Source organism: Mycteria americana, chromosome 26, assembly GCF_035582795.1.
Source record: "Mycteria americana isolate JAX WOST 10 ecotype Jacksonville Zoo and Gardens chromosome 26, USCA_MyAme_1.0, whole genome shotgun sequence".
NCBI lineage: Eukaryota > Metazoa > Chordata > Aves > Ciconiiformes > Ciconiidae > Mycteria > Mycteria americana.
In genome coordinates, this window is record NC_134390.1 from 2,785,716 (window position 1) to 2,800,066 (window position 14,351).

The 14,351-nt window shown below is 63.5% G+C and overlaps 2 protein-coding genes across 2 annotated transcripts; one reads left to right on the forward strand and one right to left on the reverse strand.

Annotated features, from left to right (window-relative positions):
* Nucleotides 1-194: 194 nt before the first annotated feature.
* Nucleotides 195-4,984, forward strand: SHMT2 (serine hydroxymethyltransferase 2). Its single transcript, XM_075525540.1, has 12 exons — nt 195-296; nt 1,413-1,610; nt 1,714-1,793; nt 2,022-2,222; nt 2,306-2,387; nt 2,635-2,757; nt 2,875-3,014; nt 3,233-3,398; nt 3,473-3,572; nt 3,842-3,997; nt 4,262-4,369; nt 4,527-4,984. The coding sequence occupies exons 1-12, from the start codon at nt 273-275 to the stop codon at nt 4,652-4,654; spliced, it is 1,506 nt and encodes a 501-aa protein (XP_075381655.1). The 5' UTR covers nt 195-272; the 3' UTR covers nt 4,655-4,984.
* Nucleotides 4,985-6,137: 1,153 nt separating this feature from the next.
* On the reverse strand, nt 6,138-12,617 carry COXFA4L2 (cytochrome c oxidase hypoxia associated subunit FA4L2). The gene is made up of 4 exons (XM_075525541.1): nt 12,561-12,617; nt 8,361-8,449; nt 6,447-6,507; nt 6,138-6,194 (listed from the first exon to the last, which is right to left on the reverse strand). The coding sequence occupies exons 1-4, from the start codon at nt 12,615-12,617 to the stop codon at nt 6,138-6,140; spliced, it is 264 nt and encodes an 87-aa protein (XP_075381656.1).
* Nucleotides 12,618-14,351: the final 1,734 nt, after the last annotated feature.

Here is a 14,351-nt window from a genome sequence, read left to right on the forward strand (position 1 = left end):
ATCCGCCCGCGGCCCCCGGGAGGGAGGGAGGGGCGGGGAGCAAGGGGGGGGGCAGGGGTGGGGGTGCGCGGGGCAGGGTCGGGGTGCCCCGGCTGGGGGCGGGAGGGGGGAACGTGCGGAGCGGGACCTCCAGCTTCCCGTCGGGCCCCGCGGTGCCGGCAGCCCCTTGGCCCCGCCCCGCCCCGGCAGCGCTCGCGCGGCGTCGGCGGGACCGGGGCGGGGCGGGGCCGGGCAAGGACCGGGGCCGGGACCCGCCTGCAGCGCGGATCGCGATGTGGCCGCTCCGCCTGGGCAGGGTGAGTCTCGGCGCTGGGAAGGGGGGTCCCGGCGCCCGGGAGTCCCGGCGCCCGGGGGGTGCCGGTGCCCGGGGGGTGCCGGTGCCCGGGGAGTGCCGGTGCCCGCAGGGGGCCCCGGTACCTGGGGGGGGTGTCCCGGTACCCGCGGGGCGTCCTGGTGCCCGCAGGGGGCCCGGTGCTCGCAGGGTGTCCCGGTCCCTGGGGTGTTCCGTGCTCGCAGGGAGTGCCGGTGCCCGGGGGGCTCCGGGTACCCTCGGGGGGGCCCGGTGCCCGGGGGGTCGCTCCCTGCGTACCCGTTTCTCCCGGCCGCCCACCCGCCCCAGCGCCCCTTCTCAGCCGAGGGGCGCAGCTCCTGCCCGGCGGGTTTCGGGGCAGCGGCGCCCGGTCCTGGCCCCCCCGCCCCGGCTGGGCACCGGCACCCCCGGCCCGGCCCTCGCCCCCGCGGACTTTGCATCCGTCCCAAAGTCCCCGGGCCGGGCCGGGCCGGGGCAGCCACCGCCGCCGGCCTTGGCCCCTGCCCGGGGACTGCTGCCCCGCGGGTGATGCAATGGGGCGGCGGCGGTTACATCACCCGGGACCGGGCACCGGCACTGGGCACCGCCGGCAGGGCGAAGAGGGCGGGCACAGTTCCCCTTCCGTGCCCCCAGGCTGAGGGGAGCAGTAGGGGCCCCCGCGTTGTGCACGGTCCCCCCGCAGCACCCCCCCAGTGCAGCACCGTACACAACGGGGGGGGGAGCCCACGGGGCAGCTGAGGGCCCGGCCGTGCTGCCCGAGCGTGCACACGCGTGTGCAGCTCTGCTGCCCACGTGCTCTGCACCCGCGGTGGGTTTGGCTGCCATTCCTGTTGCTTCGGCACCGGCTCTCAGTGGAGGCGAGATGCTCCTGCCCCAGCCATGGGCCTGGGAGACCTCGTGGGGAGTCCCCAGTGTGCCTCGTGGGGACCTTGGGGGTCCTCACGTGCCCACCCGGGGGGGGTGGCACCGGTGGCTGGAGGCAGAACAGTGGGGTCTTGCTCCTGGTGCTGTCACCTGCTGTTCTAGGGGCGCTTCGGGGGTAAGGGGCCTGGCACCTGCCTGTGCGGGGTCGCAGCCTGTCTGCCCCACCTCTCCTGTGTAGGCCCTGCAGCGATGTGGTGGCCAGGTGGCCACTGGCAGCCAGCGGGCGCAGTACGGCACTGCTGCGGCAGCTGCCACCGGGCACGTGCCCGGCTGGACGGGGCAGGAGAGTCTGGCTGAGAGCGATCCCGAGATGTGGACCCTGGTGCAGAAGGAGAAGGATCGGCAGTGCCGGGGGCTGGAGCTCATCGCCTCTGAGGTGGGGTACGGGGTGCTTGGGGCAGGGGGTGGTGATGGTCCTGGGGGACCCCTGCTCAGGTGGGAGCTCTGCTGCCCTGTCTCTGACCCCCCTTTTACCTCAGAATTTCTGCAGCCGGGCAGCACTGGAAGCCCTGGGCTCCTGCCTCAACAACAAGTACTCGGAGGGGTACCCCGGCAAGAGGTAAAGAGGGGGAGCAGGTTCTGGGGGGCGGGAGGGCACCAGTAGCATCAAGGGTCTTCCCGCAGCTGGTACTTGGCTGCAGGAAAGTTTAAGGGGAGCCCTGGGGCAGGAGTGTGTGCTTCTGAGGGGAGGCTCTCCTCTCCACTGAGGTCTCCTGTGGGGCAGGGTGGGATGCTGTGGGGCTGGCGTGGGGAAGGCCCCCCGTAACCACCTCCCTTCTACTCCAAGGTACTATGGGGGAGCTGAGGTGGTGGACCAGATCGAGCTGCTGTGCGAGCAGCGGGCTCTGGAGGCGTTCGACCTGGATCCTGCCCGCTGGGGTGTCAATGTTCAGCCCTACTCAGGGTCTCCAGCCAACTTCGCAGCCTACACAGCCCTGCTGCAGCCCCACGACCGCCTGATGGGGCTGGACCTGCCCGATGGGGGCCAGTACGTAGCAGGGTGGGGCAGCCTGGAGCCTGCTGCCTCCTGGGGGGCCCCGCCTGATCCTGTGCCTCTGCCTTTCCCTGCAGCCTCACACATGGGTACATGTCGGACATCAAGAGAATCTCAGCAACATCCATCTTCTTCGAGTCAATGCCCTACAAACTTGACGTGAGCTGAGGGCAGCAGGTTCCTGGGGGAAGGGGGGATCTGCTGGCCGAGCTGTTGATCCCAGCAGTGCCCCTGCAGTGCCCGAGCTGCTCTGCCGTCCCCTGCCCTACCCTCCTCATGTCCTAGCCGCATCCTGGTGCCGTGGGGTGCTTGGGAGCTGCCTGTGGTTCAGCCAAACGTGCTGTGCTCAGAGCTGGGGGCAGGGAGGTGCGTGTGCCTTGGCAAGCTGTCTGTCCATCCCTTGCAGCCAGCCACAGGGCTGATTGACTACGACCAGCTGGAGGTGACGGCGCGGCTCTTCCGTCCTCGTCTCATCATCGCCGGCACCAGCGCATACGCCCGCCTCATTGACTACGCTCGCATGAAGAAGGTATGGGGCTCCTGTCCCAGGTGACAGGAGCTCTCGCACCTGCGGTGGCTCAAGGGCAGTTGCACCCCACTTGTGGCCGCGGGGACAGGGACAGCCTGTGACTCCCCGCGTCCCCAGGTGTGCGAGGAGGTGAAGGCATACCTGCTGGCAGACATGGCGCACATCAGCGGGCTGGTGGCAGCCAAGGCCATCCCTTCACCCTTCGAGCACGCAGACCTGGTCACCAGCACCACGCACAAGACCCTGCGCGGCGCCAGGTGAGGCTGCCTCCGGCCGCCCCCTCCCCGGGGAGGATGCCTGCCCTTGGCAGGGGAGCACGAAATAGAGGTTGTGTTTTGTGCTCTGGCTGGGGCTTGACCCACAGGAAGGTGGTAGTGGTGTCAGCACTGCCCCATGGCACAGGGGGGTCAAGCCCCTGCGATGGAGCGACAGCAGGCAGGTGGGAGGAGCAGTGCCCGCTCTCTGTCACCATCAGGTCAGGACTGATCTTCTACCGCAAGGGCGTGCGCTCAGTGGATAAGAAGACGGGGAAGGAGATGTTTTATGACCTGGAGGACAGGATCAACTTTGCTGTCTTCCCCTCCCTGCAAGGGGGGCCCCACAACCATGCCATCGCTGCTGTGGCCGTGGCCCTCAAACAGGTCTGTGCCAGGGCGGTGGGCTTGGGGCTGAGGGCGACCCAGGCCCCACACTGACGTGCTCTCCCCCCCGCCAGGCCAGCTCGCCAGCTTTCCGCCAGTACTGTCAGCAGGTGCTGAAGAACGCCAAAGCCATGGCGCAGGCCCTGCTCCAGCACGGGTACACCCTGGTGTCAGGTAATGCCTCCTTCCCCGTGCTTTTGGGGACAAGGCTGCGGTAGGTTGCAAGTGGCACCGCTTGGTCTCGGTGCCGCTAGGCAGCAGTGGGGAGCGTGGGCGGGTTGGGGGGCAGAGGAGGGGGTGCAAGGCAGAACAGGGCTTGGGAGGCAGCATGGGGGCAGTGCTGCAGAGCAGGGAAAGGGCTGGGATTTGGCAGCGAGGAGAGGGGGTGGCTGAGGGTGCTTGGGGCTGGCTGTCACTCCTCACCCCTTTCCCCTGCTCCCCAGGTGGCACCGACAACCACCTGGTGCTGGTGGACCTGCGACCCAAGGGCATCGATGGCGCACGGGCTGAGCGGGTGCTGGAGCTCGTCTCCATCACTGCCAACAAGAACACGTGCCCAGGGGACAAGAGCGCGCTCACGCCAGGAGGGCTGCGCCTGGGTGAGGGACAGGCCCTGCCTGGGGGGGGTCTTCTGCTTCCATGTAGCCCCTTCCCTGGAGGGGGGACCCCAGGCTTTCACCCCAGGGCATCCCCCCTCTGTTTCATCCCTCTCTGAGGACTCCCCATGGGAATCTGGAGCCCGTTTCTCAGAGAGGGGCACGGGACCCAATGGGGACCGGGACTTGGGGAGCCCCTTGGTGGGATTGCCTTCTGCGGATGGTGCCCCTGAGCAGCTCCCGGCCCTGATGGGCTCCGTCCCCCAGGTGCCCCCGCACTGACCTCCCGCCACTTCCGTGAGGAGGATTTCCAGAAAGTTGTAGCTTTCATCGATGAGGGCATTGCGCTGGCCCTGGACGTCAAGAGCAAAACCAGTGAGTGAGCAGGGGCCCCTGCCTCCCCCCTTCCTGGGTGTCAGTTGGTACCTCTTCATTTGGGGTACAGGGACTGCACCCCGAGCTGGTGCCAGCCTCCCCCCTTGCCTGGGCAGGGAAGGGACGGCTGTAATTAATGTCCCCCCTCTGCCCCCAGGCAAACTCCAAGAGTTCAAGACCTTCTTGCTGCAGGATGCGGAGACGCAGCGTCGCTTGGATGACCTGCGCCAGCGCGTGGAGACCTTTGCTCGTGCCTTCCCCATGCCTGGCTTCAGTGACCGCTGAGCAGGGGCTCTCGCCCCTCCTGCCGGGCCGGGACTACCTGGGGCAAGGGGAGGCTTAAAACCACCCTCTGCATTCCCTGCTCCCCTCCGTCCCCCACCAGCACCTTTGGGATCAGGCGCTCCCTCCCTGGGGTGTGGAGTGGCCCACCCCCACCCTGCTCTCAGTCTTAGGATACAGGGACACCCCCCCCCCCCCCCCCTCCCGCCCCAGACCCTGATGGGGGGAGGGACCAGTCCTTGCTCCAGCCTTATCCCCTCTGTCCAAGAAAGCCTTGCACTTTTCTATGGGGCGGGGGGGAGGGGGTTGCTAATAAAGCGGGGGCAGAGCCTGCCTACACGGATGTGTGTGGGTGCTGAGCTGGGGAGGGAGAGGTCGGTGACAAGGCATTGTGGGGGACAGTGTCCCCGGGGCCCCTCAGCATGGTGCCAGGGTGCTGTGGGTGGATGTAGGGCCCAGACCCTGGGTCCCACACCCTGGGTCCCACTGTGCTTCAGTGTCCCCACCCCTTCTCCTCCACCCTCGTGCTTCACCAGTGGGCTCCGAGGATGGGGGGGTTACACTGAGCGCCGGAGTGAGATGGGTACAGTTGGGGGTGGTGGCCCAGGCTGCCCTCCCTGCTGCTGCGGGTTGCAGAGCTGCCAGCGAGACCCCTTGGCCCCCTTGCTCCCTGCGGCAGTGCCTGGCTGGAGGTAGCCCAGCCCCTGGCAGGCCAGGCAGCTGCCTGCTCCCCGGCACGTCCCGCTCTCCTGGGCCATCTCTTCTGTATTTACTGGCCATGAGTTCCCACACACAGCCTTAGCCAAACTAAACAGCACCAGGCAGGGCTCCTTTGCCTCTGGCAAAGGCCAGGCCCCTGCCCTATGGCATGTAGCCACGTGTGCAGGACAGGCACATGCATCTGCATGTGTGTGTGTGACCCCCCTCCACCCCACGCAGCTCTCTTCCTCTCCGGAGGGGCTGATTTGAGACCAGGGTGGTCCCTGGGCAGCCCCCAGGGCCCTGGAGCGTGGGAGAGCAGAAACGCGGCACCCAGGGGCCGTGAACCACAGCTTCCAGTGGGATGCGAGCCTCCACCCCTGCCTTTACAGCAGGGTGTTGAACGTCTCATGTTTATGGGCCTGGGAAACAGTATACATAATCCATTTTGCTGTGTGTTCTTCCCCCCCCCATTAATTTATTACTGTCCTATGAGTTTAATGCAGGCAAGACGTGATGGCGAGCAGCGTGCCAGGCAGGGTGGGTGGGCACAGGGGCACTGGCGACAGCGGTCACATCGCTCCCACAGTGATGTAGTTTATTGCGGGGGGTGCAGCCCCATGGTTTGGGGGTGCTGAGGAAGCAGTCAGGCCTGCGTGTGTGGTGACCTGTCACGGAGCCATGGGAGAGGCAAGAGCCGGGAGGGCTGGTGGGGGCCGTGGCGGTGCTGCCAGGGAGTGGGTGTGCTGTCCCCTGCTCCAGTGTGGCAGTGCATCCCCAGGGCAGCTCAGAAGCTGGGACGGTCCTTCTTGAGGCTCTTGTAGTCAGTGGAAACTGCCAGAAACTGGAGAAGGGAGGGATGTGAGAGGGGGTCGTGTCCCCTGTGGCCGTCGCTGCAGCCTGGCCTTGGCTGCGGAGTGGGGGGACAGCGCTCCCCTCCCCAAATCTGACCACAAGGATCTGGAGGGCTCATGCACCTCTGCCCCAGGGCTGATGCCCCCTCTTCCCCTTCCCCGAGGAAAATGCGATGTCTTGCCCTAACAGTGGCCATTCCCCCACCCCGGAGTGCCAGGCCCCCAGTTCACCCAGTGCTCACTTTATACTGGTCCGTAGGGCTCAGCTTATTCCAGGGTTCAGGATTATTTTTTCGATCCCAGCTGCAAGGGGTGATGGGGCCATCAGCACCTGTAAGGAGGGTGGGGGAGACAGACCCCCCCCAATCCCACAGCCCCCCCCCCCCATTTTACCCCCAGCCCCATCTCTCTGCAGAAATAATCCCAGACGCCATCGTAACCACACTCCCCAGTTCTGCTGTGGTTGGCAGGTCGGGGGGCTCTGACTAGGTCCCTCCAGCCCCCTGGGGTGAGGAGCTGGGGTGGGGGCCGGGGGGGCTCCCTGCAGGGCTGCTCCCAGAGCACCCCTGCCCAGGCTTGTGCCACAGCCATGGACTGACTCACCCAAATCGCAGCCTGGCTGCCGCCCCGGCGCAGGGCTGGCCCGCAAGCTGCTGCACTGGCTGTACGTGCAGGGGTGCACGTCCACCTGCCCCCCCCCCCGCTCCCGCAGCCAGCACCTCTGCAGGCACTGCCCTGCTGCACCCCTGCCTGGGGGGAGCCTGCCTTCTGGCCTTGGCTGCTCTGCCCCCCCTCCACTTTCCCAAAAGCCTCCTCACCCTGGCATGAGCCCCCAGCCTTCACTCCCTGTTTGGTGGGGGGCAAGCGGGGAAGCTGCTGCCTGCCCTGTTGTGCATGCCTGCCAGGAGCAAGCAGGGACACAGCAGCTGCGTGCAGCACTCGTGAGTGTGCAAGGCTTGTGAGTGTGCAAGCCAACTGCACGGGGTGGCCGGTGTTGGTCAGATGAAGCCTTCCCAAAGAGGACACGTCCCATCCTGTCCCAGGAGGGGTTGTAGAAGGCCAGAGAAGCCGTGGGATGGGTCCCTGGAGAGAGCAGCTCATATCTCCCCCTCTCCCGTCCCCCTGCAATCCGCTGGTGTTGGCCAAGAGCAGAATTTTCCATCTGGGAAGATGTGCGCACGTGTGTGTGTGCATGCATATTGGGAGATGGAGTGCGGGGCTGTGCTGCAAATGCAGACCCCTGGAGCTGTTTAATAGCATTAATGTGCTGTGGGGGTGCTGCTGTTGTTTTATCCCCCCACACACACACATCCCGCACATCCCTGCGCTTCCACCATCAAAGACAAGGTGCCTGGATCTGCTAATTGCTGAGCTAAGTACCCTGGGCAGCTGGCATCAAATTAAATCAATGAGCATTTTACTGGGAGCAAACAAATATTAGATAGGCATTAGACAGTGTGGGGCTGCAGGGACCATGGGCCACTGAGCTACAAGGGGGAAAAAAAAAAACCAACCAGCCTCATGTGCCACAGCATGCCTGTCTGTCCTGTGCCAATCCATCCACCCTCTATTCCTCATCAATCCATCCTCACACCTTGTCTCCCTCTCCCTTCTCTCCCTCTCCATTCATCCTTGCACACTGTTTTTATGTCTGTCCGTCCCTCCCTCTCTCTCCCCATTCCTTCTCCAACCATCCATCCCACCGATTTCCCATTCCTCTCTCAATCCATCCCTCCCCACACTGTCTTTCCTCCTCTCCATCAGTCACATACTGCTTTTATCTGCCTCGTCATCCACCCATCCATCCCGCTCCCTCTAATGTCCCTGTAACCTCTCTGCGTCTCTCTCCTGCCCGCCCCCCGTGTCACAGCAGCTGGTGCAGTGCCCAGAGCAGCAGGCTGAAGGGGCCCATGACCCCCCCCAAGCAAGGAGAGGGCAGATGGTTGCTCCGGCTTCCCTCACCCCCTCCAGGCACCTCTGCACCCGTGTTTGGCTATCCCCCCCGCCGCACGCCGCTCACCATGAAGGTGTCAGAGTGCATCCAGGCAACCCTGTGCAACCCAGCGCCCGCCCGCCACGCCCGGGCATCAGCCCCCTCAGCTCCAGGGGCGCAGGGTGAGTGCCCAAGGGATGCCCAGGGGCATCCCAACCCGTACCTGACGTCCGGGCTGTACAAGGCCAGCCTCAGCAAGTACAGGACAGCACTGCCCAGGCCAACACTGATGAAGCCAATGAGGGGAATGAGCTGGAGAGAGAGAAAAAAATGAAAAATACCCCAATAAAATGAATATTTATCAGGCCGACTGGAGAGTGAAAGGGAGAGCTGACACACTGGGAGATTTACAGGGGAAATATGGCAGAGCAATCCTGTAGCTGGGCTGCGGTACACAGTGTAGCTGTCAGCTTGAGTGACTGAATTAAAAGAGGGAGAGAAAAATCGGCTCATGTTGGAGAGGAATTGGATTTGGAATGAGAAATCACTTCCCCTCCGCCTGCTGCTGCCCGGCGCCGGCGCTGGCTGGCGCGGCTGCGGGTGAGGGCCCAGGGGCCCCGTTCCCGGCGTGCATGGTGCCCCCGGCCAGGGGCTGAGCCTTGGCTAACGATTCCTCCCCAAGAGACTTTGTCCCTGCCCAGCGCAGGGCTGCAGCCTGGGCAGGGTTTGGCCCCAAGCCACATTGCCCCCCTTGAGCAGGCTCTCCGTCCCCCTGCAGCTGCCCCCCCCGGGCCCTGCACCCCTTCTGCACCATCTCCCGCACCATCACGAGATGAGGAGGGTTCAGTTTATCTTCCCCGGCACCTACAGCAGGGACAGACTGGCACGTGCTGGGGCCAGGTGTCACACCAGTGGCCGAGCAGCTGGGTCCAGAGCAGGTCTCGGGGATGCGGTGACAGTGCAGCGTGGGGGGCACTCAGCAACCCCCCGGGAGCTGCCCCGGCCCTGCAGCGGGCGGCATCCCTGCGAGCAGGAGGTCCCTTCACCCCCCCCACCCCCCCCACCCCCCCCCCCGTGCAGACAGGGGCTTTCATCACTCCTTTGCAGGGTGACCAGCTCCATCTTCTTGCCTCCACTCCCCCTCTGCTTGCGCTGCCAATCCCTCAGTGCCCGGGGGGACGCGGCCTCAATTGGAGCCGAGGCAAGGCTGCTTTGACCTCCCCCAAATTGCCATGGTCCCCACGCCAGGGAAGACGGTCTGAGCGTAATGAACCTCCCGCCAACCCATGCCCCTGGGAAGGCAAACATGGCCAGTGCCTCACAGTGCCCATTAGTGCGGAGAGGGGAGCGGGGGCCAGCGCCACCGCGAGAGCCATGCGTGCCGTGCAGTTCTCATTGCCAGCACCTGAGCACCTGGGTTATATTTGCAGTTCTGCTTGGCAGCTTGAGCTCTTAGCAAGTGTCTCTGAACCCCCACCTGCCCACCCACAGCACAGTGACTCAGTTTCCCCACTTGGGTGAGACCGGGGGGGGATGACTCTAAAACATGAAGACAAGGGGCTGTCCAAACCCCTCTGTTCTCTGCCAAGCACCTCAATGACCTGCACGGGGAGGGGGTCTTTTGGTGAAGACACCCGGGCAGTCAGATGTGTCCCACTCCCCAAGCGCTCCCTGCCCAGCCTTCGGTCCCTAGCTGGATGCCCTCATCCTCTCCCAGTGCCCCCAGCAAGGCCCAGCTCTGGCTTGGCAGTGCCCATACCCAAGCCAAGCAGCGCTCCGCGCTTGCACCAGCTGATCGAGTGCCTGGCAGATGCCAGCACCAATTCGGGAGGTTAGAGGCATCAGCAGATAATGATCTTTTGCGCCGTGTGCGGCTGGGTGCCAAGAGAATCTGGCAGTAGCCGCTACCCAACCGCGCCGGCTAATCAAGACGAACTCCACAGCGCCGGGAATTGCGGTGTCTGTTGGAGGAGATTCGGGGCGATGGGTTCGTCTCACCATCTGCTGCTGACACCTTCTGGGTAATTAATGCCTGGGAAGAATTAAGGGTAGGGGGAGCTGGGGGAACTGCTAATGTAGCAGGCGAGGGGCTCCGGAGCTGTAGGCGCAGGCAGTGGGGCCTGATCCCCCCCAAGACACGCACAAAAATAAACAAGACGTATTGAGAGCTTGACCTTAAGCGTACGGAGAGTTAAAATGCTGCTTGTGTGCGTGCAGCGTTTGCCCTTTAACCGCAATTGTGGGGACCTGTTGGGAGCGAGGCAGGAGCCACCCTGCTCCCCGGGACCCCATCTCTGCCAGCAGCAGAGCCGAGCCCCTGGACAGGCACCGCCACAGGCCGGCTGCAGCCCCTGCCACCACCCAGCAATTCCAAATGACCCGGCAGCGAGCCAGCACCAGCTCTGCCGGAGTGGGGATCTGGCCCCTGTAACCGCTCCGGCTACAAAAATAGCAGGAAGGAGAAAACAAACGCGTGAAGGTGCTGGGTGAGGCGGTGGCCCCCGTGCCTGGACAGGGTGGGATGGGCGCCTCATGCCAGGGTACAGATGAGCATCCCCTCCTGCGGCAGGACCATGCGTTGAGGTGAGTGGACGGTGGGATGCAGTGTCGGGCTCTGCCCAGTGCCAGAAAGGCACTCGCTGAGCCATGCAGTCCCCGGACCGCCATGCCGGGCATGTTCTTGTCCTGCCAAAGCTCTTGCGCTTCACCACCGCCGTGCTCCACTGGCACGGCTGGGACATTAATCGCTGCCAGGCAGGTGGGCAGCTGGGTGTGCTGTGGTGGCAGAGTCTATTGCCAGGTGAAAGTGCTGATTTACCTGCCCAGCACGAGCTGCAGCTGATCACATGTAATGGATGACATGTCAAAAATTGCCCCAGCAACCTCTGCCAGCAATAATCCTGCTTAATGGCACTGGGCACATGCCAGGCACTTCGCGTACAGGCACGCAGGACCAGTGCGCCCTTTACATGTACCGTTTGGAGGCCTCTCTGTGTCCCCCAAGTCACACACAGTCCTCTGGCAGCTGGGGAAACTGTGGCAGGCATGAACAGAAAAGCCCCAAATCCCCCTGTTGTGCACACAGAAACACGCAGCAGTGCCACAAAGATAGCACAGGAGCCCTGGCCCGTGCTGTCCATCCGTCTGCTCTCACTGAGGGCAGGAAAAGCACCCAGGCATCCTGGCTGCCCATGCCCTCGGTGCCGGCAGTGCGCAGGCACCCACCTTTCCCTGGAAGAGCCCAGCCCTAGGGTGCCTCCTGCTCCAGCCCTGGACTCCCCTGCCCTGCCTGAGCCTGCTGGCAAGCCAGGCGTCTGGATGCTTAGCCGTGGCTCATCATCCTTTCCAGCCTGGCTGCTCTACCCTCACCAAACCCAACTGCCAACAGCTTACGTGACTTTCAGCCCGGCGCTTGCATCTCGTTAACCCTCCCCAGGCCACCAGCCCCTGCCAGGTCCCCAGGGAGGGCACTGGGCAGTGGAGACTGGCGAGGTGGGGGGCTGGGGACCCTCTGACAAGGGCCAGGTCCTTGCTGCTGGAGGGGATCCAGCCCAGCAGCAAAAGAGGCCTGTCCTGGCAGGGCGGGGACACTCGCCCAGCTGCTGCTGTCTTGGAGGGTCTATAGCTTATGAGGGTTTAAGCATCTTTGTACACAAAACCCTCAGCTTGAAATTTTGACAGCAGGGGACAGGGAAGATCTGAGCTGAAAGGGTGAGAGTTGGCACTTCAAACCTGGGGCTGTCGGGGTGAGTGGGGAGGGGGCTTGATTTCCACTCCCACCCTCCCCAAAGATGCCCCCAGCGCAAGGTGTAGCAGGGGGGACGACACGGATCAGCACCCTTCACCCAAGCAGCTGCCAGCAGGCGTACCCGTCAGGGTAAGTAAGCTTGCGTGTGTCTAAGAGTTGACGTGCCTGAAGCCCAGCGCAGCTCAGCAGAGGAGCCCCGGCCCCTTGGCAGCGCTGGACAGAGGGAGTGGGTCAGGCAGCGCTGGGTGGTCTCACCTCCCCTCAGTAAAGGAGGGCTGGGGACTGCTGGGACTGCCCAGCTTACCTGGAGGGTGCTGCGGGAGCCAGGAGGACAGTGTGAAGGGGAAGGTGACAAGCAGGGACAGCCTGGGAAGGCACAGGGAGGGCAGAGGAGCTGGATCGGGCGGCTGAGAAGGGGTTTGGGGAGTGGGAGGAAGAGGGGGCTGGCAAAGGGTGCAAAAGGCAGAGGAGGGCAGAAGGAACGAGTGGGTGGGAAGGAGGGAGAAGGGTGCGGGGAAGCACAGGGTCCCCAAGGCACGTGGTGAGAGAAGGGCAAGGACGAGTCTGGAGGGACGGGGGCTGCGGAGGGGTCCCTGGGAGGAGGAGAGGGGCAGAGGATGCAGAGGGATGGGGAAGAACAGGGGGTCCTTGGAGGGAGAGGGTGGGGTGACTCACTCCGGGGTGCCGCTTGACATGCCGGAAGAACATGCCTCTGAGGAGGGGACCCTTCATGGCGAGGGTGTGGGGAAGGTCCAGCTGTGATGGCAGGTTCCCGAGTGCCGAGTGCCGTCCGAGGATGGAGGGTGGGCAGGAGACGCGAGGGAGGCGTCTGCGGCAGGGCTGGGAGGGACGGGGCGGGATGGGATGGGGATCCCTGCCCAGGCACACTGCAATCTGGAAGGGGAGAGGGAGGCTGAGGATCATGTCCTGAGTCCTGGCTACGCTCTGCCCCTTCCAGCCTCTCCGGTAATGAGCCCCGATGACTGGGTTAATGACGAGCTTTGGGTTTGGACGCCTGAGGTCCCCCCATGCTGCTGCACCCCAGACCACATTCATGCCTCAGTTTCCCTCTCTGTACAAGAGACAGCCCCTTCCCTCCACATGCAAATCCTTCACAGGTTGCTCCGCACCTTCCTGCCAAGGCGAATGATGAGTCGTGTGATTTGTTATGACAACTTTGCCGATGTTTGCTGCCTCCCCTCTGCGCCCCCCTCCACCCTCCCGTTTATGATAAATGACATAACACCCAATTTACATTTAGCAATGCAAATCTCCCTGGCAGTAACAGATGCTGCTGTGCATATGGAAACCAGCTATTTGTATCCACTGGCTCTTAACAAAAGACTGGGGAGATGGACGGAGTGGGCAGCCAAAAGTAGCAGGCTGGAACTGAGCAAGGGCTGGGCCCCCTGACCCTTATCGGGGGGGGGGGACACACACGACACGACACTGGTCACGCTCTGGCAGTGGCATGAGCCAGTGCCACCCCTATCTGGGGGGCAGCTGGGGGCAGAGCATGGCAAGGTGGCGTACGATGGTGGCAGTATCATACACCTAATGGGCACAGGCAAGTCCCTGTCGCACGCCCCTTCCACTGAGGGCTTGTGGCCAAAAGCCAGTGCCCCCCTGTAGACCAATCTTTGCTCATGCAGACGCATACATGCATGCACACATGCATGCACAAGCAGGCAACATAACATGCTGATGTGGTGGCAGGCACTTGCACATGAACACCACTACACATAATGTGCATGCATGCACACGCACAAGAGCTCTGGCAATTCTTTTTACTGCTGACTTGTAAGCCCCCCACTTTGAAGTTTTGGCTTGGAGCACCCCAGGGAGCCTCCGCTCTCCCACACATGCCCAGAGCCCTGCTGCTGCCTCCCCAGCCCGACAGTCCAGCCTCCCTCCCCACCTCAGCACCGCACAGCCCCATCGGTGCCACTCCATCCTAACCTCATTTCTTTCAGCAAAGTATAAAAGGACAAAGGGGAGAAACTTCTCTGGAGTGTGTGGAAATAAATAAACAAGGCCTGAATTGCAGCCAGTAGTGCCGTGTTGAGGCCTTTGTTGATATAATTAGAGTTTTCAAATGGGATTGATTAAGTGCCACTCCCCAAGACAGAGTGCATCCTGCCCTCAGCACAGGCACGTGCGTGTCCTTTGCTGCGTTCCTCTGCCAACGGCTGCTGCGGCACAGGGACAGTATGGGGAGGGGGGGTGTGTGTAAGGTCACAGCAGAGGTGTGTGGGAGTGGTTCACGGGGTATGTGCATATGCACATGTGTGTAAGTGGTGGGACTCATGCGCAGTGCCATAACCCCTTTGGACCACAGCACCAAAGCACTGAGCAGGGATCCTAAGAGGGTGTCTGGCAGCATTAGGAGCACAGGATATCTGGGAGATCCCTGTCCCATCACAGCCAGGTCTGCTTTGGAGCAACTTGTATCTCTGCACCCCGGCC